General features: G+C 44.9%; 1 protein-coding gene across 1 annotated transcript in view; it reads left to right on the top strand.

Moving 5' to 3' along the window:
* Positions 1–24,882, top strand: part of ADAMTS3 (ADAM metallopeptidase with thrombospondin type 1 motif 3) — a 55,775-nt gene that overhangs the window by 6,854 nt on the left and 24,039 nt on the right. Inside the window, exon 4 of the mRNA XM_066549403.1 lies at positions 12,542–12,698. Coding sequence (XP_066405500.1) covers positions 12,542–12,698 — 157 coding nt within the window. The remainder of the gene's footprint in view (positions 1–12,541; positions 12,699–24,882) is intronic.

Raw genomic sequence — 24,882 nt, 5'->3', positions numbered from 1 at the left:
CAGTTTTGTTTCATCAGGAGGTGTCATATGAGAGTTGAGCAAGGGGTAACGGGTTTGTTTTCGATCTGTCTGTGAGCATGCAGGTTTCCCTGTGGCTGAGCAGATGCCCAAATCCCAGAACGAAAGGCTCGGCATGTTTGGAGCCCACACACCATTCCTTGGTATGCTCAGGCAGCAGTGAAAGCCAAGAATACCCACCTTGTGCTCTATCACTGGTGGAACATGCCTGCCACATCCAGGGAGATGGATGTCATGGTTACCCTCCTGCTTCTTTGGGACAGGAACCACGTGAAGAAGTCTGCAACAAGCATCCTTTCTTGGAAGTGGCTTTCCCACTTCCTATAGCTGCCACGTGGTCATGATTTAATTCCATTTGGAGATAAGTCCTGGCTAGGAAACCTCCCACCTCAGCAGTGGCAGTAGTCACTGAGTAACTGCAGAGGTGGCTCAGAACCCCCATTCAGACCAAAACTCTTTGAATTCCTTTGCTTAGGGAAAGGAAATACTGGTAGTGTTTGCATCAGAGGTGATAACTTATGTTAGTTTGGTGTGTTTTGGGGGTTTTTTGGGGGGTTTTGAGGAGGATCTATTGCCAGTGTTTACAGAGGCCAAGCAGACCCCTGGCTGGCTAGATGGAGCTTCCAATGGAATGGCTCTGATGGATGAGACCCTGGCAGCTGGGTTGGCAGTAAGCCTGAGTGAAGCTGTTGTGTTGTGAAGACGAGCAATTGGATTAAATGGAATGAGATTAGGGAGTGTAGCTCCGGCACAGATTGCTGTGAGACTGGCAAGCTGCTTGTGCTGTGTTTTCAGGTAAAGGAAGCCAGAGGGGGACTCCTGGAGTGGGAGTGGCTTCACAGGGACAGAGGACAGGGTTGGATGGCATATTGGGATGAAATTCTTCGCTGAAGATGGTGAGGTGCTGGCACAGGTTGCCTAGAGAAGCTGTGGCTGCCCCATCCCTGGAAATGTTCAAGGCCAGGTTAGATGGGGCCTGGAGCAACCTGATCTACTGGAATGTGTCCCTCTTTTCCCATAACATTCCATGTTCTTCCCATGGTTTTGGTGACTGGACCAGGAGAACATGGCCTTTTTCCTTGAGGAGTGTGGGTAAATGCTCCTGGGTCACTCTTGTCTCTCTGTTTATTCCGACCTTCACTGTTTTAACATCTCTTGGAGCTCTAATCATGTGAGTGTGAGAGAAATAAATAATCCTGATGAGTTATTTTATGCTTTTTTCCTCCCAGCATCTCTCAGGGTAGCAAAAGGAACTTGAAATTACTGTCTCTGGTTTCTCTGTTGCTGCACTATGTGTCTCTCAACCCAGCCAGAATATTTGATCCTCAGTGTATCCTAAAGATCTGAGTGAGATAGTATGGCTTAACAGAAACTGGAGCAAGAGTGAGAAATTCTAGGGGCATGTGTGTGCTGGAGGGATTTATTTTTGACTTCAAAGGAATTTAGACACTGTCCAGAGCAGCCAACTAAGTTCTGAAGCTGTGGAGAGAAAGTGGAGGGAAGCACTGGGGTAGCAGTTTGCACAGTGTATAACTTGTAGAAGAGGTTGGATATCGTAAGAGAAAAAGAGCATTTGGTGCTAAATTTTGATTGTTTGATAGTAAATATGTGGAATAATCAGCATTTGCACTAGCAAAGTGAGATTTTGCCAGCAGTCTCTTCCTCAATCTAAACTTACATTTAAACCCCCAAATACTTGAATGCTTTTGTTTTGAAATAGTTTGCATATCTACTTTTGCAATGGAAGTTGTCTGTCTGCCATCAGTTCTGCAAATTCCTATTTTCACATCTGCTTAATCTCCCTTGGAAATAACCCTGTTTATTTAAAAATCCCACATGCATGTGCCTGCACTTGTCATGGCAGAAGAACCCTTCATTAGTCACAGAGGAGGTGCCTCTTGTCTCCTTCACTGTGTGTCAGAATGCTGGTGCATATTTCTGCTGTTGTTTGGTCAAACTAGCAGTATTTATTGTCAGAATCCTTCAGGGGTGGAAGGTGCCAGCCTCAAGAAAACACTACAAATGGTTTAGGTTGTAAACAGAGAGAAGGCAGCAAGCCTAACATTTAGAAAGAGTGTCTTAAAACACTTTCTACCTGTTAATGTATAGAAAATCACCCCAGTTTGTCAGTTAGCTTCCTGCCTTTGTGACAAACTCTGAGCAGGTGTGTGATGCCTTTAGCTTGTGCTTCCACTCTGGACTGTGTTCCTGTAGATGTGTGTCTCTGTGTTGGAGGTGGGATCTGGTTTGTGCTCACATCCGTGGCATCCCAAGGGGCAGGGCTGGTTCCTGTTTCTCCCAGAAACCTTGCTTGTTTCAAAGGAAAGGGCCAGGCCCAGGACAATGAGCCTTTAATCTTTGACTTCAGATTCCAAGTAAAATGGGACTTCTTTTTTGTTTGTTGGAAGTGATTTGGAGTATTTTTGTTTGTTGAAATTTCATGGCCTTCAAGCCCAGGGCAGCGTGTGGTTGTTGGAAGTACAGCTGTTTGCAAGTGGAAGATGCTCAGGAATCTGCCTGCCTTGTAGTGTTCAGCTGCCAAAGCAGGGAAATCCTGGAAGACAGACCAACCATCAGGAATTTAAAAAAATACCCAAACGTGCTTAGATCTGTCATTTGTGACAGATTATTCCTCACTTGCTTATTGCCATGCCTTTTTCCAAGGATATGGAGACGTGAAGAAACACGTCTGTGCATGTTCACAGCTACTTTCCTTTGGCAAATCTTTTGGAAATACAGGCTGGAGTATCTCAGACTGGAGATAATTGCACAGGCTCTAAACTTGGTTCAGGAAAAGCTTTACAAATCTGTAGGAGTTGGGGCTTATAGGATCCAAGGAGTTTCAGGGCATTTTGATTTGTTTCAAATCCTTTTTTATTACCATTGTTTCATCAGGACTGAGCTATTCAGGCTTATTTCTTGTTCCTGTGTTGGTTCTAAGGTACTATTTCAGCATGACTTCCCCCAAGCTGGCAAGACAGAGCTCCTAAATGGGGAAACATCTTTCTAGGAGCCGAGGGTGTTTGAGCCCAGTGTATTGGAATAGCATTTTGGAGACAAACACTTGAATTGCTGCAGAGAATCTGGTTGTAGAAACTCAGAAACATCAGAAACTCCTGCTGAGTTTGGGATTGGGACTGGAACTGGGACTGTCCCCTCAGGCCTGGAGGTTTCTTCCAGTCCAAGCTGAGAGCTGTGGTCAAGGGGACATCTGGTCATCCAGAACTTTGTGGGAGGGCAAAGCACAAGGACAGCAAAACAAACCCTGGGGAGATGGAAGGCAGGACAGACCCTGGGAGGCGGAAGGCAGGACAAATCCCAAGGAGAAGGAAGGCAGGACAGACCCCAAGGAGAAGGAAGGCAGGACAGACCCTGGAGATGAAGCTGCTCTGGCTGCGTGCTGCTCTGGCAGATGGCAGTGGGGCCTTAGGCTGATTTAACACTCCCATATTCCTGCTCCCCTGCCCTACTGTGCTCTTCCCACAGTAATTCCCTCCTGCCATGAACTCCTGTGACCTGCTCTGCCTGCTCTCAGCACTGGTGCTCACTGTGCTTGGCTGCATGATGAGCTGGGCCTGATGGGCTGCAGCTGGACTCCATCCCTGTCACCTCTCTGCCATGCAGCACTTCCCGCAGCCCTAGGAATCCATAGGAAAGAGGATTTCTCAAAGCTCAGGAACTCCAGAAACTTGGGAAAATGCATTCCCTCGTTTGGGACTGGGGGCTGCTGGAGTAAAACCCAGAGGGGAGGAGCACTGATTGAGAAGGGAGGCGATGGGCACGGAAGTCAAGTGTCAGTATAGTGGAAGATGTTAAATAGAAAATCTTTCATAGGTCTGGTTTGCTTCTCCCTGAAATTTATCAGTCAAAGCAAATAAGTACTTCACCATTACTTCATAGTCAAAGTTTATGCAGATGGTTGCTCCAGCTCCATTTATTTGTTCTTGTTTGTTTTTATAAATTTTTCTAACACAGCCAGATCTGGTCTAATGACAGCTTTGCCTCATTTCCAAGCCCTTGTGCCTCCTCCTCTCGCTCCTGCTTACCTTCCAAGACAGACTTTGGGCCTTAAATATTATGCTTTGGCCCCTTAAGATGAGCCTTTATACCTCAGAAGGGATGTTTGGAACTTGTGATGGTTTGTACCCCAAAAATGATGTTTTTAATCCTAGAGACAAAGTTTTGAACTCCAGAAATGAGGCTTCATGACCCAAAAATGAGTTTCTTAGGTCTAAGTGTGATTTAGACCCTATATATGAGGGATTAGACACTCAAGATGTGTCTTGGACCCTAAGGATTAATTGGATGATAGAAATGGAGCTCTGGACATGGGAAATGAGGCTTTGGGCACTATAAATGCAACTTTGAGCTATATCTGTCCAAAAAAGGTGGAGGTAGTTTAGGTCTTTTTGGCTCATAGGAAGTGTTTTTAGGCCCTTTTTGGTAACTGAAATTAAACTTGTTCTGTTTGTCTCTATCCTCTGTTGAGGAGCAGGTGGCAGCAGGTTATCAGGTAATTGAAAGTAAAGATGAAAGGGAAATCAATCCCATGTGTTCTGACCATTCTGCAGAATTCCTCACCCTCCAAGCTGAGGAGAGATGCAGTGAGTCCAGGCTGGCATCTGAATGACCTGTGATGTCACCTAAGGTGCCTTCTAGAAAACAAGGACCTCCCTGTGAGGCCTCTGGAACAACCAGCAGGAATAGCCCAGAACACCTGAACTGTGAATTTAACAACCACCCCAGGCTGGGCAAAATGTGCACGTGGCACATTGCCATGAGTAGAAAATATGGTGCTCAGGAGACTTGGGTTGTTATTAGTCTCTTTTTTCCTGTCTTTAGACTGGAGACAATATTTGAAGGTAACTTGAGAAAGTTGACAGTCTAGTGTGGGTGAGGCCAGGTGAGGAGAGCATCCTCTAGGAAGGGGTTTAGGAACAGGCAGCTGGAGAGAGTCTGCCTGGAGACTTTCCATAAAAATCTCCACTTTGGTTGCCACAGCTTCAGACTTTTATTTATAGTTTATTTCTGATGTTGAAAAATCGTTCTGTACAGCAAAGCACAGGTTTACATGTAATCCCTCCCTTTTAAGCAATATATTTAGGGGCTGAAACTGCTGTTACAGATCAGTGTGTGGTTAAAAATGCTCTGGAACAAAGGCCTGGTAGTTGAGTGCTGCTCTGGATATGTCTTTTGTAGCTGTTATTTAATCACACCTTGTAGTCTTGGTGATGCATATTCACAAAACACTGCTTTTAGGGCACTTGGGCAAAGAATTTCCTTTCTGGATTTTTACCTCTTTGTTTCCAAAACAGCAGACGCTTCTTAAATGTTTTCATTCCTGGAGGCTCACAGCTGACAGTTTATAAAATAGCAGAAGCTTATTAAAATGACTAAGTACAGCCCTTTTTATGGTTTCAGTAATAAATCCCAGATTGTATAACCTGTGTGGACCCTCAATAACACACCCAGAGTGCATGAGTTGGGCTCTCATTCCTCATGTCCTGCCTCCACATGTCACCCGTGGCAAAGTGTGTGTCCCAGGAACAGAAAGTATACAGATACTGAAATAGCCAGGGTTATCAGCATTCAATCCTTGTAGCCTCTCTCCAAGTTCTCACTGATGGTGGAGTGAATTTGGTGATGGTGGTGCTGAATCTGTGACTGCATTTGGTAGGGTGGAGGTACAGGAGCCATATTCAGCAATGGCTTTTTGATGGTCCATGTTTATCCAGTGTTGGATGTACTTGGATCTGCAATTTAGCCTGCAAGGCACGTGGCCTGATGTTTGCAAAGGGGCAGTAAGCAGGACTGGAGAGAAAATACTGTGCCAGGTCATTGAGGAAAAAGAGTTGCTCTGCTGTTTCCTGTTCTTAGTTTTCTCTCAGGGTCATGCTGCAACTCAACATTTTGCTCCCATCCAGGCTTTGAAAGAGTCATGGAAAGAAAAGTCACTTGGTTCCATCTCTGGCCCCTGTGTTTCAGCAGGAGCTTCTTGAAATGATGGACAAAGTGCTTTGCTTTCACTTCTATTTTAATAGATACTTAGTTTTCATTGAATGCTTCTGCTACTTGGCTGAGAACTTCAGTAAGTTACAACCATGCAACACTAAATCAGCTTCCCTACCTCATAAAAATCCCTTTGTCATTTGACTTTCTTGGTTTATACGTGACCAAAGGTGTAAAACTGCTTCTCCTTTTCCTTTGAGAGATTTTACCATAGTTTGGGTTTTTTTTCCTTTGTGCAAGGATGTAGAACCAATCTAAAACTATGAGTTTGATGGGAGTATTACTAGCTTTGGTGCTTCCTAGCTTTTGATCCCCAGAGTATTTCCATTCAGAGGAAGCTGCATCAGTTTTCTGTGCTCCTCTGACTTCTCTCTGAGGAGATGATTCCTCTCATGCATAGTTTGGGCTGAGTTTTCTGTTGGCTTGGAAGGGTGATGATGCTACAGCATCACTTTTGACTGTTGTGTACAGGCAGCAGATAAATCAGTATTTATTTTGTGTGCCACAGTAGAAATTGATGTTGCTGACATCCACATCATGGGGTCTTCACATTTTTGCCTTATTTATTCGCTTTATACTTTTGGAGTTTTCAGCACTTGAAGGTCTCATTTCCCCTTCTCTGAAGACGATAAGATGTCCTCACTTTTTGTTGTCCTTTCCACATTTTAGAGGAATCTATGACTGGTGGCATCCCATGATTTCTGGATCTGGGATAACACCAGGTTTACTGCAGAACTGGCAACCTCTGCTGTCTCCTGTACCATTTCTCCATGAAATAGCTCCCAGCAAAGACCTGCTGTAGCTGACACAAAGACAAAACTTGTGCTCAGTAAATATTTCTACAGAGATTTGCTGGGACTGGGCATGTGCCTGACTGCTCTGAGCATGTTCCATGCATACTTTTCCCTCTTGAATAGCTGATATTTTAAACCCACAGTTCCTTCTTTAAGGACAAAGCCTTTGGCCTGCCAGCTCTATGCAGCAGTTTGCTGTTAAAATGAATCCCAGTAGCTTTTCCAAGAAGAAAAAAGAGAGACATATTTTTCCACATAAAATCAAAGTTTGTTTTTTTTCTCTGTGCTTTCGTATAACTCTTAGGGGTTTTCATTGAGTTTTCTTAGATTTTCTGAAAGGGGGGAAAAAGAAAACCCAGAATTTGGATCAAAACCAAGCATGAGAAATTTCAGCATAAAGGAATTTTCTTATGGATGTTTATAGAGGAGACTAAAAAACTTAATTCCAGTCCAGTGCAGTGATCCAGTAAATGCTGACATTTTCTTTTCTTCTGTGCAAATTCAACAGGAATTTGGTTAATTTGATGGCTCTTCCACATGCCTTTTGCTCCTTAAAGTGGTATCAATTAGTATGTTGAGAGACTTCAATTCCTGTGGGCAGATGATTTCCAGTATTTTGGTAGGAGCTTGTCTAAGAGCCTTCTTAGTATTGCCCATGGTTTGGATATTAAAGAGGATATTAAACATTCCTACCTTTTCACCTGTGTCTGAATCCTCTGAACAGATAAGACTTCTCTTGGCAAAAGATTTTTTTTTAATTTAAAAATCTGATATTAATGATTGGTCACCAACTGGTGCTGGGTTAATAATTTAGTTGTCAAGTCCCTGTGCTGCCTGTGTTCAACACCCTTCAAGGATGGAGCCTAAAATGATACAGGAGCTCTTGCTTTAATTCTGAGATGCATGACCAGGATAAAACATGGCCTAGAACATGGATTTTATATCACACCGATCTTCCAGAGATGGAAAATGGGCTGTGGAATTTCTGCTTGCTCCTCTGGGAAGCACTCCAAGGGTACTGGAGCTGGAAGGTTAGTAAATGGAGATGTTTTACCCCAAAACCGTGGTGTTTTCCCAAAGCCAGACACCTCCATGGAGACTGGAGGCCCATGGAGGAGGAATTCCATCTGCAAACCTCCTCCGTAGGCACCCAGCAGCTGGATCAGCAACATCTGTTTCTCCAAGATGTGCACAGTGCTGCAATATTACTTTTTTCCAGCATTCCTCCAATGTGTGGTGTTTTTTCATATGCCAAGTATGTTGAGGCCATAAATACTATAGCATGCAGAAGATGTGGAAGGAGGGAAGTTATGTCCATTTAGATGCCTTTCCCTTCCCTGCCACAGGGACCTGCTGGACTGGGTGAGCACGGTTGGACTTGGCACAAGGGCCTGGGGTGACAGGACAAGGAGGATGGCCTTCAGCTGGCAGAGGCCAGGTTAGATGGGGTATTGGGAAGGAATCCTTCCTGTGAGGATAGTGAGGCATTGGCATAAACTGAAGAGTGGCATCATGGGCAAACTCAACAAGTTGAGAAGCTTCTAGAGGATTTTTGGAAAGAAACCCAGATAATCAGTTGATTCTTGCCAAAATGTGGAACCCGTGCAGCATGGGAAATAATATCCACCCAAGGAACTGAAGGGGTAACCCTGGAGCTACACAAACTTAGAATCAGTGTCCACCACTGTGGCTCAGTTTTCGGGGAGGCTGGCAGGGGGAAATGTGCTGCAGGCAAAGCATACTTCTTTGCTTTTATTTTTCTTCCAATAAATCAAGCAGTGTTGGGTGCAACTCCAAAAGCTTTTTGCCTTTGGGTGGAAAGTGGAGCAGCAGGTAGGTGTGACGCAGGTTTTGCACAGTCACCCAACTGGACCCACCTTAAGCCAACAGAGAGGTGAAAGATAGCAGTGTTTTGGGGCTGAATCGCTGTTTTCAGACCAGGCAGCACCTCTTTTATAAAAGCATGTCTCTATCCACTCCTGAAGAAGTTGAGACTGGAGGGCTGTCTCCAGAAGCTGCCCCCTCCCCTTGCAGGTCCCAGGTGTTTGTCTTGGCAGGAGGCAGTGTCTGCTGGGCCGGGGCTGGGATATTAAACTGCGGGAACACAGAGCTCTTGGTGCCTTTCAATAGGGCTTCTATTCAGGTAGGGGCAGGATAGAGCTGTCAGGCACCTGTGATTGTCCAGCGGGGAAAAAAGGAGGGATGAGGAGTGGGAGGAGAGCCCTGGCAATGTTTTCCAGTTCTATCAATAGAATGGTGTGAAGAAAGTGTTTTCTGGGTTGGTTTGACTGCTGAGTCCTTTGCTGCAGTCCAAGCATTGGTGGATGGAGAAATCAAGGATGATACTGGCTGAAACAGTGTGTGGGATGGCACAAGGAACCTCCTCAACTGAACTTCCCACAGGTGGAGAGCCTTGTAAGAGATTTTGCTGCAAGCTGATTGATCCATATGTGGCCCAAAGTGAGAATTAATCCAGGTATCCTGATTCTGATACTTGGGATAGTTCTCACTTTCCATATATATTCCAGATATGTATTTCTGCACTTAATTTATAAGGTATATGGAGTTGTTGATTAATTTAGTTTCCATAGAATGGAAATTGAATTTCAGTGGCCTTAAGCTGAAGGACGAAAGGTTTGGATTGGGTATTAGGAACAAAATTTTCCCTGTGAGGGTGTGAGGCCCTGGCATGGGCTGCCCACAGAAGCTGTGGCTGCCCCTGGATCCCTCGAAGTGTTTGAGATCAGGTTGGATGGGGCTTGGAGCCACCTGGTCTAGTGGAAAGTGTCCCTGCCCATGGCAGGGGGTAGAACAAGTTGGTCTTTAAGGTCCCTGCTAACCCAAACCAGTCCATAATTCCATGATTCTCTGTGGGAAAGAAGGGGAGTCCATTTTGGATGCTTGGAGGAGATGCAGGTGGAAGCTGAAACCAGACCATGACTCTCTCTTTATTGGATAAACCAAACCTCTGTTGGTCTTCATGAGAGTGAAGGGTACTCAGCCTCTCTTGGTCAAATAAAGCAGGTAGGTTCTGCTGCCCTTGTTTTGAAGAATGGAAGGGGGAAGAGAAAACATTTGGAGAAATCTCCAGGCTTTGAAATTCTTGATGTACAGATCCTGTCTGTTTCCCTGTGTTGGTGCGGGTGTTGGACTTGATCTTGTTCTTTGAAGCAAGCAGGTTCATCCTCCTGAGCAGAGTCTCTCCCATAAAACAGGACACACTGTTTCCCACTGAATTTTTCAGTGTCCTTGGATTGGACAGTAACTGCTTGGTTCTTTGACACAAGCCTGCTTCACTCTTCTGAGAGCTGTGATCTTCTCATGCTTCCCTTCGAGGTAGAGTCCAACAGCACGGTCCATATTTGCAACTGTGTGTGACTGAAAGGGTCAAAGTTGGAGCCACCTTCTGGAGGGGAAGGGGATTTTGGCATTCTTAGATCCCTGTGTTCATTCCTGATATTTTTCTTGCTTGTTTTTTACTAAGGATGACCATTTCATGTAGCCTCCTGCTGCTGAGCAAGCTCCAACCTGCTTATTAATCTGCTTCCACTTATTAACAGCCTGCTGTGTTTGGAGATGAATGTAAAGCCTTGAACATAATGTTAAGTTTCAATTTTTTTAGCTTATATCTCCCCTTGGAGATATAAGCCTAAAAAATTGAAATTTAACATCACATTAAGTTTCATTTCAGCTCTTCCCAGTGAAGACCCAGCATGTGGTGTTTCCAGATTGCTGTGTATGACAGAGGGATGTGCAGATCCTGGGACAGAGAGAGTATGTCTGTAATACAAATGAAGGTTCTTGTGTGGAGAGATGCAGGGAAGCTCTGTGCATCTTGAATTCCCATATTGTGTTGCTGGTTTGCTTAAAGCAGCTTTACAGATCTGTTCTCCCACTGATCAGAGCTGGTTTAGGAGAAATAGCTGCTAATTAACGCCTCAGTTCCCCAGGGTGTCACATCAGTGTTAATGCCTTTCTTTGCTGTACAAAGGCATTAAGGACAGTTTGAAAACATAATTTATAACATTTTCTTCCTTCTGAGAGATTGTGTGTTTTGCAAAGTGTTCCCAATGCAGATACCAGCAGAGTTTGGCATGGAGACTGGGAGCAGAAGGTGAGAGCATCCTCTGACCTCGTGGTGTTGGCCATGGGATGGTAGGATGGGTTTAACAACCCAAAGCCTTTCCTACTCTCTGGTGATCAGTTTTAGAAGCCCTTGATAATGGATCACTGTGACTGCTGTGCAAACTTCCTGACATTTTGAGGGTGGCCTTTCCAAAGCTCGCCTGGCAATTCACTGCCTCACCCATACTGCAAACCGCTAGAAAAGGGGGCATTTGACTTCCTAAAATACTTTTGGAAATCCCACCCATAATGTTTAATACTGAAGGTAAATGTGGCCATTAATGGACACTTCACAGCTCCCCGTTGTGCTCTCTGAATGAAGGGCTCTTTCCTCTTTCCCTACAAACACCCCATGCATATTTATAGGGAATCATGTTCCCCCTTAAATACTGTTGATTTTGGCTCAGGAAGTGATTCCTTAGTTTAACCTGCCCTTGTAGGTTATTTTCTCAAGGCTTTATATTGTTTCTTATTCCCTTATGCTTGTCTGCATCTTTTACATTTTGGAAGGAAAAAAAAAAAGTCTTTTCCAGATTTTGCTTCTTCCATGGACTGTCCAGTAAAGGATATAAGGTTTGGTGTCCTCTGGGAAGCCCTCCTAGGTGGGCTGCCTGGGCCAGACTGGGTTTGGCCTCGCTCCCATCTACCTTTTATTATGAACTCCAGCAGCACTTACTCTTGCATCTCTCTCACTCCACAGAATTCCTTCTGTTCACTCTGCACCATTTGTTCTGGATTGAGGGGGACAGGAAGAACTGCAGGGATGAAAGGAATTAATGGTCAGATGTCATTTAGACAGCTGCAGATACTGGAGAGCCAAGTAGATGCAAATGGGGTGCAGATGGGACCTAGGGCAGGTTTCTTCTGGATTCTCCCCTGGGAGAAGCGAGTTTGTAGGAAAGCCAAGGGGTCAAACCACTTCCCTGAGCCTCAGGGCTGAGGTGATGCTGGGAACAGACAGGTTTATTCCAGCCACTATGCCCCAAAGGCTGCTTGTGGATTTTGGTGGTCCTGTTGTCTTCCCTCTTTCACAGAATCCTGAGGACAGCTCTGGAGAGCTCCACAGTAGCAGATTCCAACCTGCCTCCTTCTGTGGATGGAAATTTTCAGTGTCATTAATTTAGAAGAAAAAAGTAGTAAAATTAATAGCATTCCAAGATTGGAGACTGCTTTCCTGGATTGCTCCATCAATGTGCTTTTGTGGGAAAAAAAATAAATTTCCACTACATACTTTTTTCTTGAAAATCCACCACAGCCTTTTCTCCAAGGGAGCCTTGAAAAATACGTGCTCCGAGCACCTCCCTGGCCATCTCTCTGGCTGGGGGGAAGGAAGCACTGGGCTGGCACTGCAGTTTACAGGGAGGATTCACTTGGAAATGCACAGCCTGCTTCTGCCCCTTCGTCTCCATTCATTTGGATAACTTCAAGTTCTTTTTGTTGGTGAATTTATTTTTTTTTTTGGGAGGGAAAGAAATGCATGGGTTACAGTGGTATTACAAGCATTTTATACTTTGTACCTCTTGGTACTTGTTTTAGAGCCCGGGTTTTCAGGCTCTAAAATGGCATATGGACATGTTTTCTCTCTTCCTTACTAGGCTGGAATGATCAGAACTGATGAGGATGAGTACTTCATTGAGCCTTTGGAGAGAGGAAAGCAGATGGAGGAGGAGAAGGGAAGAATCCACATGGTGTACAGGCGCTCGGCGGTAGCGCAGCATCCCCCTGACGCGCTTCCCGATGTGCACACAGGAGGTACAGTACCCCGTGGGGCTGCTTGCAGGGCTCTTCCAGGTGACTCCAACCTATGGAAGCTTTTGGAGGAGGCTGTACAGCTCCTGTAAAAAAAAAAACTGTTTAAAGTTTGGGTCCTGTTTCTTTCTGAGTAACACAAAATTGTGCCAATTTTATTGTTTTCCTCCTTCTCCTGGTTGCTATGAAAGTGCTCTGAAGGCAGTTGTGTTGATTGGATATATTTTTTCACATCCAAGAATTCCCCTCTGCCTTGAAGATGATGTGGTTGGTCCATCTGAGAATAATTACCGTGTCTGAGGATAATTATCATTGTGTAGTTTAATCCATTTGCTTGTGTGTCTTTTTAATGTTACACAAATCCTGATAAGCAAGGCATTGCATATTGAAGGTTGAGGGTTTTGAGGCTCTGGGCTCAGGATGAAAGAGCAGCTCTGCACCCATCAGTGCTCTGACTTTATTTCAGTATCATTCAGCTTCTCACATTCTCACTGTGTTTATGTTGTGTTCACATGTTGTTGAAACTGCAAAGGGTTTGGGAAATAAAAGAAGAAGTATTTACAATGCACAGAACTAGAGGTGCTTGGCTTTTGGTACCCCAGCAAGGCCATTCCAATTTAGCTCATGCATCTGTGGGGAGGTTTAGCCTGGAGAAGAGGAGGTTCAGGGACACCTTCTCTGAAAGAAGGTCAAAACTCCCTGAATGGAGGTTGTAGCCAGGTGGGATTCAGTCTCTTCTCCCAGGTAAAAAGTGACAGGTCAAGAGGATGTGGCCACACATTGCACCAGGGCAGATTTAGATTGGATATTAGAAAATATTTCTTCATGGAAAGGCTTGTCAAGCCTTGACACAGGCTGCTGAGGGCTGTGGAGGAGTCACCGTCCCTGGAAGGATTGAAAAGTCATGTAGATGTGGCACTTGGGGACATGGGTTAGTAGTAGCCTTGGCAGTGCTGCAGGAACAGCTGAACTCGGTCTTGGAGGGCTTTTCCAACCTCAAGATTCCTGAAGGTTAAAGCAAGGTGCCCAAGCCTGTGGAACCTGAGGAAATGTTTGCAGTGGTTGAGTTGTCTGGTTGGTATGAGCTGCACATGAAAATGTTCCTCTTTCTTCTCTGTCCTTACCTCTCCTCCACCACTGTGCTTGGGCTGGAGGCAGCTGTGCAGAGTGCGCCCTGCTCACACTTTGGGAGCTCAGCCAGCACACACAGGAGTCCACATTTTCAGTGACACATGACTCAACAAAACAGCCATTAAGATACAAAAGTACTTAAAATTGTTGCTGTCAATGAAGTCATCACAGAACTGGAAGCAGTGTGACAGCCTTTCTCAGCAGTGACATGGGACATGCTGTGTCATGATTTCCCTAAAAGTCACTTTTCTGGGAGGGAGGCTTCCAGCTCTAGCTATATGGAAGGAGCCTGCAGTCTGACAGGCCATCTGGTATTCCTGCAGGATTTACAGCATTTGGGGGTTGGTTGGACATTGCTCAAACAGTTGGACAGAATGAGTGTAGAGTTGGAAGTCAAAAAGCTGCCATCCTGAGGGCAAGGCTTGAGCAGTGATCACAGGGCTGAGGAGCATGGATGGGTTCCTACCTGGTGCTCTCATGGAAGTCAGTACACCTACCCACTTCTCTTTTCCTGTTTCCTTTAGGGCTGTCCCTTTGATGAAGCTCCCCTGAGCTGTCTTAAGTGGGAACCAGAAATGTGGAGGGTTCTGGGGAAGATGTTGGGATGCCTCAAGCTCCTGGATAGTGTGGGTTCAGCCTTCCCACCCTGGAACAGCACCCTGTGCTGATTTCTGTTGATGGTATCCATGGCTCTGGACAGCCTCTTTAGGGAATGACAGTGGCAATTTGCATGGATTGTTTTCATAATTTGCTTTGTGTGGAGACTGATTTCTTTAGAAGCCTTACATGATACACTCAAGAAATCAGATTGGAAATCCTGCCACATTCCTGTGAGGAATTTTTGTTTGTGTGTGTGCACAACCAGTTTAGGCCCCTTGAAGGATTCCTTCATTAGTTATTGCCTTTTTATACCTCTGTCTTTTCAGTCATTTTGGTGTGAGTAGGATCGCTTGCATATAAATGGACCTGAATATTTGGGGTTTGTTTTGATACCAGGTAATTGTAGATAGTTTTATATCTTCTATGCTTAGAAAATGCCTCTGCTCTCACTCAGTGGTATCAGGGAAATGTGGAAAATTTTCCATATTTTGACAGACTGTTGGCAGGATTGACTATTTCTATATCATGGGCAATCTGTCTGCTGATTCAAAGGATCTTGTTTGACTGTATTCCTTGGAATCTGATCTTCCTTCTGCTAGGTGAGGCAATGCAGGGAAGCAGTAGGTCTTGACCACCAAATACTAAAATAATTTCATTAATCCCAAATCCTCCTTAGACCCTGTGGTGTCCATTGGACAGGGTGTTTGCTGGTTGGAAGTGCTGGGCTCAGGTTAGCTCCCCTGGACAAAAGAAGCTCTTCCTCTTCTGTGGGGAGGAAGGCAAGGCCTCCCATGGGAAATCCCAGCTATTGAAAAAACTTAAATGCAGTGGGATGTGACGCTGGACGTTTGTTTTTAAGCATCTGGGATGAGCACCTGGTCTGGGAATCATCCCACAGCAGGACAGTGTCTAGAGGTCTCCCTGGGTGTAAATACACATGACAGGCTCCTGCCAGCTTTTCCATGGGTTGTCCTGGGATGACATTTGTAAGCTCCACTTCCCCAGTCACTTAAGTCTTGATCCTAAAGACACTGAACATCTGCCCTTCTCGTTGGGTTGAGTACTGCAGGTAATCAGCATTCATTTTGTGTTACTCCCCAGTAATGTTTCTTAAGTCAAAGTAAGACTTAGTTTTATTTAAAAATAATTGTCCTTTGTCCTTAAGGGCAAAAAGGAGCAAAGACCAAGTCTCCATGTTGGGGGTGAAGGGTCTGAGGGACAGAGAGCAAATGAGCTGTGCAGACAGAGCTGAAAGAAACAGAGCTGAGTATGAGGCTGTCATGTTAAAACATGATTTAAATAAATCCTTACCATTTTCTCGCCAAAGCAGGTTTTTACTCAGGAATGGAAGGAAATGCTCTCAGGACAAGCCTGAGTTTGGGAGGTTTTGGAAGTATAACAATGATTTTACTCTGGGTAAGATGAAAAGAAGCTGCTGTTAATAAGCTGAGAAGCATCACTGAAATGTGTGATCATTAACCTTATTCCTTGAAAGCACTCAAGATGCAGCAGAAACAGGCAAAGAACTTGTGGAATTTACAATCAAATTTGCACCTAGGAGTTCTACTGAATTTGGCTCAGTAGTGTGGTAAAATAAAACCTAAGCTATGTTTCAGAAACATAAAAGCCTGATCCAAGTCCAATGGAGTCAGTGGGAACACTCAAACTGACAGCAGTGGGATGATGAGGCAGAGTTTGGATCACATGCTGCTCGAGCTGATAACTGAGTATTGAATTTATCTTTCCTCCTGTTTGTTCACTTATCATTTTTTCTGTGCACTTCTGTGTGGTAGAATGATGACACCCAGCCCTGAGCTGAACGGTTCCACAGCGTGGTAATGTACTCGGAGCTTTCCTCTTTCATCCTCCTCTTCACACCATAGTATTTCTTAAATGACAACCTATTCACCCAGCAAGCACTTGAGATGAAAGTATTTTTGTAATTACTTCCTAACAGTGGGAAACAAGGAGTAGGAGCCTTTATCTCCCAGCTTCCTTTCAGAATTTTCATTTTCCCCAAAGAACCGAAGTGCCTGTGTGTCTGATGGGGTTGCCATGGTGCTGGCGTCGAGTGTCTTTGTCCCAGGTGGGAAACATGTAGGAGGAAGAAATTATTTGGGAATTGCTCCTGGTTGCCTGGGAATGAAACCCTGGAATAGAAGGTAGAAGGGTGGGAAGGCTATTGCCTGCTTGGGAGACCTCCCTGTGCACTTCCCCAGGCACTTCAGTAATTCTCAGGGACACTGTCGTGCTGGAGGGTGTCTGAGCTCTTTCTCAGCAGAATTTCTCATGACCTGTGTTCTGGTGGAGGATATTTTTGATGCTGCACAGCCTACCACACAAGTTTGTGCATCAGAACAATGGGGAAGATGGAAATTATTTCTGTGTAGACTCATTACAGCATGTTGTGTAACATCCTCTGTTCAGTATGGACATTCTTGTATAAACACAGCATCCCGGCGTGGTGTGGGTTGGAAGGGACCTTAAGGACCATCTTGCTCTGCCCCCCTGCCCTGGGCAGGGACATCTTCCACTATCCCAGCCTGCTTCAAGGCCCATCCAACCTGGCCTTGGACACTTGCAGAGATGGGGCAACTTCTTTGGGCAGCCTCTGCCAGGGCCTCACAACCCTCAGAGGGAGCAATTTCTCCCTAATATGAGGCCAAAAGTCTCTCTCCTGCTATCTGGTAGTCCCCCAAGAAAGGGCCACCAATAACTTGTATTGATGGCAATAACTTGGATTGTCTAAGGACATCCTGTTCTTTGTCCAGCACTTCTGGAGTTTTGTTTTTAATTCAGTCTTCTTCTCTTACATTGAAACTGAAGTGGATTCTTTGAAGTTCTTCACTGAATATAGTTTTGCTTAAGGAAATGGTAATCAAATAGAATAGGGAGAACACATTATGGTGTAAAAGATTTGGTGATGGGTGGATAGGAAGCAAAGGGAAACACAGACTTTATAGTGAGGGAAAGCTTCCATTATTTTTTTAAGAAAGAAAAGCTTGAGCAGGAGTGGATTAGAAGGTGCTGTGAAGTGACTGATGTGCTCTGTCTGTGTCGGGGAGGTTGTGCCTGATGATGAGAGCAGGAACATCCATCTGCTTAAGTCGTCTTCTGTTCTTGGCAATAACAAAGGAAAATGATTTTTGAATAAAATCAAGAATAAAGGCTTCATTCCAACTACAGGCACCCAGCGCCAGAGCAGTAAAACACACAGAAAAATCTGTATGAAGGGAAAATTGAAAAAATGGAGACAGGTCAGTACATTCAACTTGCAGCCGTTCCAAGGCTCGTACCATTTTCCAACAAAAACTCCCTGTGCCCCCAAATTGCATAGGAAGAAGAAGACTTTCAATAAACAGTGGTGCTGACAGAGAGGAAAGGGTTTTAAATAATGTGTAAGCAGCTGGTCGTGTGTGAAGGAGCCTCTTTGGTTTATAGATGACATTCTCAAGGTCACCTGGGAGGGACATGCCAAGGTGAGGATCACCCTTGGGTGGCCCGTGTAGGACTGAGGTCCCTGGCTTGGATGTGGAGTGGCTCATCTCCACTGCTGGGTTTGATCAGAAAGGTGCACATGAGATGGTTCAAAGTGTTTTTTATGGACCAGGATATATGTACCAGGATGGCACCCTCTGAGAATATGGGAATGGGAGTCAGAGGAGCTGCCTTAGCAGGGGGAGTTTATGTGAATTAGAGGTCAGGAACCAGAGGAAATGAATCCTCCCACGGCTTGTGGGGGCTGAGGCTTGTTTATGTGTTTCACATGCACATCCTACAAATTTAGGACCAAAATGAGAGCACTGAGAGACTCTGTCACTGGGAGCAGAGAGCCTTGTTTGATCAGTCTGTGTTCTACAGCAGGCTTTTGATGGGAAAATGAGCTAAAACATAGCGGTTTGTGTCATAACATAAATGAGTGATTTCCATGCTGTGGGACTTTTGTTGGACTTTCTCCTCCTGAATTTTCTACAGTTTTAGCATTTTTCCCCACTGTGAGACACCTGGTTTCTAATGGGTTTGATGCTCAGTAAATTTATAGGAAGATCCTAGAAACAGCTTAAGAATCCAAGCTGAGGGCAATTTAATTCATTTCTATCTTCGAAAATACCTGGATGAGATGAGATCCTTGGTTTATGACAGAGAAGGAAAATGCATCTGGTGTGTTTTGAAGGAGCAGTTTGGATGCCATGCTCCTGCTTTGGTGGGGTCCATGTGGGGTTACTGTGGACTAATTCTTGCTGTGCCCCATGTATTACACCAAGATGTCCCAGAGCTCGCTACCACCCCTTCCCTTTACCCCTTCCAAGCATGGTGCAGATGCTAAATGAACTGATCTGGTTTGTGGTGTGTGGGATGACACGGAGCTGGGCAGCTGGAGCTGACAGGAGCACGGGTGGAATGACTGACATGAGAACAGCAGCCTCGTACTTCACACTGCTCCCAGTGGACTGAGTTTCTTCAGATCCATTTCTTGGTTACACAAGTGCAGAAATCTTTCCAAAATGCAAGAGTAAAACACTGCAGAGTAACAGCATGACCCAGCTGTTGTTTGCTAAGAAAACAGGGTTGTTTTGGCTTTTTTTTCCAGAATACCTTGCCTAATCATTCTTTAGACTATTCCAATAACATGGGACAGGATCAGCCAGATAATTAGGGTTCTGGAGGTTATTAAAAAGTCACACAAGTCTGCAGTTAGAGTTGGAAAGGAGGGAACTGATGTCTCAGCGAAGCTGACTTCTCGTGCGTGTTGCCGGGGAGAGGCTGACCTGTGGAACTCTGTGTTGGATTCCACCACATACCATGTGGTTTGGGAGGAGAACCCAGGCAGGGATGAAGAGCTTAGCTGGCTTGTACTCCAGGAGTAGCCCAGGGAAGCATTTCATTGCTGTGTCTTCCTTTGTAGCACTATTGGCAGGGCCTTTCCTAAGCATTCCCTGGAAAGGTCTGAGGACCTAGCCCCAGGAGGCATGGCCTTGTGTCTCCTTTGGCATTTTACCTCTCCACCCAAGTAACAAGCATGCTGCTGCCTCCCAGGAGCCAGTGGCATGCCTGCAGGGAACAGGTTAGTCCTTCCCCTTGTTCCTGGCAACAGGCTGGGTCTGTCAGGTGGCTAGAAAGGGTGGGATTTTCCTTCTTCTCCCATAGTTCTGCACAGGATGCCCAGCAGTGCACCTAGATATCTGGAGAAGGCTGGGTTCAGGCACTGGCATCCTCCATGGAGGACAGGAGTGGTGGACTGTGAGTGTGTGTGGAAGTGCACACTTGATTAGCAAGCACTCTCTGTGTGAAATGACTATCCTGTAGCCATTTTTCAAATAACTGTATTCTGTAATCCTAGAGACATCAAATAATAAATCCACACAACCTGGTTAGTGCAGATTAGAATAAAAACTTCCAAATGCACAGATCCTCTTGTGCAAAATCCTAATAATACCTAAAATAAATTTTCAACTGCAACGGGGTTAGACACAGTGTTAACTGAGCTTTTTTAGTCTCTGCTGGAAACAGTAACAGGTGATACAAGGAGCTTTGTGCTTTCTTAATGGAGAGCTCTGCTCTGCCTTTCCACTTCTCCTCACTAACAGCTCCAGAGAACATAAAGTCACCATTTCCAGGAGGAATAGTAGTTGTGCTTTTCTCTCCTTGACAATAAATCTGTTAGAGGTATTAAAGTAAGAGGTAGTAGTAACTCTGTTAATTATTTACAGAAGTCAGATCAGTGGGAGAGTAAGTGATGGGTCTATGTTTGCCCTTAAGCATGAAAATAACCTCTGGACCTGAAGTGTTTGGATGTGTCTCCTCCTTTTCCTTCATTTATTACAGCAGAGTTGCTGCTGTAATCATTTACCAGTTCAGTGTATGCCCTGTTCCCTCCTGTCCAGGCTCTTCTGCACTGTGTCCAAGTGCTGTGAGTGGTGTCCTGAGGCTTGAGAAGATCCATGTAAGCAGAGAGTGAAAGTTTGTGGGTCTGGGGATTTCTGCAGTGTGCAGCATGGTTCAGCTTCCCACTGCCAGAGGGCAGGGTGAGATGGGACACTGGGAGGAAATTCTCCCCTGTGAGGGTGGTGAGGCCCTGGCTCAGGTTGTCCAGAGAGGCTGGGGCTGCCCCATCCCTGGAGGTGTCCAAGGCCAGGCTGGATGGGGCTTGGAGCAACCTGGGCTAGTGGAAGATGTAAGCCAGGAGAAGAGGACCCTGGGGGAAGAGAAGAAGCTGCTGAGGATGTTCCTTAGGAGCTCTAAACGTAGCTTGAGCACAATCACTGGGGATGGCTGCAGGCTGCTCTGCCAAACAGTGATGTACTTTTCACTTAGGTCTTGGACTTGCTAACCAAATTAGGGAGCTAATTAGGAGCCAGCTACAAATTAGTGTCCTTTTCTTCTTTTGTTTTTGGATGTAGATTTTCATTTGCCTTTGACTGCCTGTGATTTAATGATGAAGATTCTTTGTGGACTTTTTTCCCCCCCTTGCTTAGGGCAGAAAGGAAGCTCTGGCCAACCCATGGTCAAGCTGAGTTCTGCTCTTCCATGTTTCCTCATGACATGGAGCAAATATCTCAAACTCTACTTAAAAATCATGTTGTTGAACGGGAAAAATTCAGCTGCTGCTTATAGACTGAGAGCAATTCCAAGTATGTCCCTTGCTTTCATTTGATCTGTGGGAAAACCTGTTTTGAAAACTCCTGAGAAGTACCTCAGAGTGAAAGGGTAACTCATTGTACTCTGTGGCTTATGGAGAAACACTAATTGATGTCATCACAGATGATGTCACTAGTAGCATCATGGATGTTGTTGATTTTCAGCAAGAGCCCTGTATGCCATAGATCTATGATGGCAGTAAAAATCCAGATCATAAAATAATTTGCTACCTTATTTATTTACTTTTTGAATGCTCAGTTCTAACCAACAGGCAGTGAGTATCCAGAAACCATGTAATTAATTTTTTAATCCGTTTTAAGTAGTTTGTCCTAAAGAGTCCTTGAAAATGCACTACCTTATCCCTGGGTTCTGCTCAGGTTCTTCCATAGCCAGCTTCATGTTCTTTTTATTCCTGGTCACCAGTAAATTTGCAAACAGATGCATTTGAGCCTCTGCTTTAGTAGTTTAATGGTATTTTTCAATTTGCTTTTACAGGGTTGATTCTTGATTTATTTCAAGCCCCTTTTCTTAATCAGAGTTTTCCCTGTCAAGAATAAGTAACAATATAGTTTCATTACTTTCAGCACTGCAAAGCATCCAAGTTTCTGATGCTGAGAACATTTACTACTAGAAGTAAAAATCAGTCTTCCTTTAGTTAACAGTGCTCTTTAATAGGGAAGATAAATCAATTAAAAGTGTCTGTTCTTAGAGGGCTCAGGCAGCACTGTGCCATGTTGTGGGGGTTGATTAGACACTTGGTTTAACTGGAGGAAGGCTGATGAAGTTCTGACCTGCTCAGATCTGCTTCCTTTGCTCTTTGTCAAACATGCTCTATTTTTTTTTTGCTGGTGAGACAGAATCATCATTCATATTTATTTTTTTACATCTAAAGTTTGTCAGGCTGCTTGGAAAAATGGGACAATGAAAGCCATCTGGGCATCCCATCCACTTCCATTTGGAAACATCTGCCTCGTTACTAGGAACATCTCAGCAGCACTGCAATGAACAGATGTGCTCCTTTTCCATCTCCAGGCTCACTTAGAATTTCTGATAGTGAGAGAAATTCAGCAGACACTAAACCCCAAATGCCTGTTTCTTGATCAGGCCCTCTAATATCCCTTATTTGGGATGTTTGTTCCCGTGTAAAGGAGAACCCTGTGGCGTTTGAGGGAGGGGGCAATGGGAAAAGGCAGCAATGTCTCCTGCAGGTCATTCCCTTTCTGTGTCTGTGGGATTTAAAGCTGAGCACTTGCATGCTTGAGCCTTTGCCGTGCAGGTTGACTCACAGCTGTTCATCAGATGTAAGGCTCTGTGGAAATCCAGAGTCCTCTGCCTCCAGCTGCCCTATCTCCTTTCTTAAAGCCTTAAGAAATTAGAATTTAAATTTCTTTAAAGGGAGAGAATTCCCTGCGTGGAATTCACTATCCCTTTTCTGAATGTCACAGGTAATGGCACACTGTGCAGGTGTTCCAGCTGCCAGTATCTCCACATAGCTCCACACTTTGCAGTCCCTCTTCAGGTTTCCAATGAGAGTGGTGAGGCACTGGCACAGGTAAAAGATAGGATTGTGTCTGCAATGCCAGGGAAGCTGAGGCAGAAGCTGGAAAGCCAGGGAGAAACTGCAAAGCTCTGAGTTCCCTCAGGTGCTTTTCTGTGAAGAGCAGAACTGGACAACCAAGAGCATCTGTGAAACCTTTTAGGTACTTGGGACATAACAAGCTGCTTTCAGCATCTTCTGTGGAGGCTTATTTGGGGTGACAATGATATTTACAGCTGGAGTGGGATATTCAAAGACACTGCAGGATATTACCCCTACTAGAAGTGGGTAAGTTGATGCCCACAGTTTGGAAGTGGCTGTTCCACAGTGGCAGAGCTTCTATCCAAATCAAACTTCCCAAGTCCCTCACTAATGGCTCGGGTGTTATTTGTTTTTTCAGGATTTTCAGGGCAGAAGTGTGGTGATCTTTGTGCTCAGCTGGGTTTTTAAAGCTGCTTGTTGTCCTGACCCAAGACCCGCTTTGTGCAGATCAGCCTGGGATTTTGGGACAGCCCCTTCCTCTGTGGATGTGGTATCTGGGTAGAATGGCCCTGAGCATATTTTCACTGTTATCTTGGACACTCTTGTGGTCCATGGACTGTTGGGAAATAGCTTGGGCTTGGAGACATTTGTTGCTCTTGGAATGCTGACTTACAGTGCATTCATGGAAAAAAAAGCAGGAGTCCGAGTTCAACAGCATTCAGTGACAGTTTATAGTTGGAGCTTTTCCTTTATATTTATGCCAGTGGAATTTTGAGAAATGGCTGAAATTCCATGTGGCGAGAAAGAGAGGCTTATTATCCGTGACTAACGCTTGGATACACTTTTTAAAATTGGTATTATTTGCTGTTGTGCCACTTCTACTCTTCTGCTACATTGGTTCATTCTGTTGTCTCCCAGTTTTGAACAGCCTTTCTCTCACCTTGGACTGCCACTCTCACATCATTCCCACTGCCTTCCTCCTTTGGGAGTTCAAGCCCTGCAGCCACATGGTCAGCCTGGGATCCAGAGCCAGGCTAAGCTCACCTTTGTGTTCATTAGAGGTTGAATCCAAGATGAGGGCTCTGCATTTTTGCATGACAGGATTGAAAATAGGACTCTTTCTCACTGCATTTTCTGCAGCACAATATTTGACTAAGCATTTCTTTGTAGTTCTAAGTCATTAAATTTATTACTTAGCTGAGGAGGTCCTTTTATGTGTCTAAACGGAACACTTGGGCTGTTTTCCCTCCTTTTGCAGAGGAGAACTGTCTCCTGTTTGTCATATTTCTACTCAGACCCACTGTATATTCAATGGAAAATTCTTCCTAAATCTTCTCCCCTCTCAGGTTCTTCTCCTTTTTATTATTATGCTTTTCCTTGCTGTCTCTTTTAGCTTTCCACCAGACTGGAGGGCTCATTAAAGCAACACTGTGCAGGAAATGGAGAGAGGTGCAAGAATGGAGCCCTGCTCGCCAGAGAGGGAAAGTTGGCAGCTCTCCTCTGACAGGAAAATTCCTTGGATTTGAGGAGCAGCTCCATTGAGAGAGTGCTACTGAAGGGACATGAAACCCTTGGTCCAGTGTCATTCCACAAATAAATAGCATTTGGATACTCACACATTGTGATGAGGTTCCAGCAATAACCTTCCAATTTATTTGAATTAATTCGTATGTGGGAGTTGGAAATTTATGTTTTGCCTGAGTGTTCTTGAGTGTCAGGAGGGAGAAGATGGGCTCTGGATAGAAAGAAGTACTAATTCCCTGTGGAAGATGTTTCCAGCAGGCCTCACTTTCCATGGCAGACTGCAGGGATGAACCTTGCTGAAAATCTCCTTCTCCTTAGTCACAGCTTTTTCAAGAGAAGTAGTCCTTGAAAGAATGGTCTTTCAGGTCAGAACAGGAGAATTTATGATTCTGACTCTGTGCTATTTTGGATGGGATGGGGATGGGGAAAAGGAGGGGGGAATGATCAAAATATCCTGTGTGGAAACAGTGCAAGTTAGATTCATAACACATCTGTGCGAGGTGCAGGCGAGGCTGGCACGCTCGGAGGAATTTGGTGAGGTGGAAAGAAAAAAAAAATTCGTTGTGTAAGAGTCTATATGAAAAAAGGAAAGTCTAAAGGGGGGTGGATCCATAATGAAAAAAAATCTGTGTTGGTTTCTGTGGGCTGGCATTTGGGCCTTGCAGAAAACTCTTCCCCCCAAAGAATGGCCACAGGAAAGTGGAGATGGGACCCTCTTGTTTGCAAACCAGTTCTGTGGTGTGGCAGTGAAAATCAACCCTCCCAAGCTGCCTC

Source organism: Molothrus aeneus, chromosome 4 (genome assembly GCF_037042795.1).
Source record: "Molothrus aeneus isolate 106 chromosome 4, BPBGC_Maene_1.0, whole genome shotgun sequence".
Lineage (NCBI taxonomy): Eukaryota > Metazoa > Chordata > Aves > Passeriformes > Icteridae > Molothrus > Molothrus aeneus.
The sequence above is the reverse complement of the archived record's forward strand: the minus strand, read 5'-3'. Positions and strand labels throughout refer to the sequence as shown.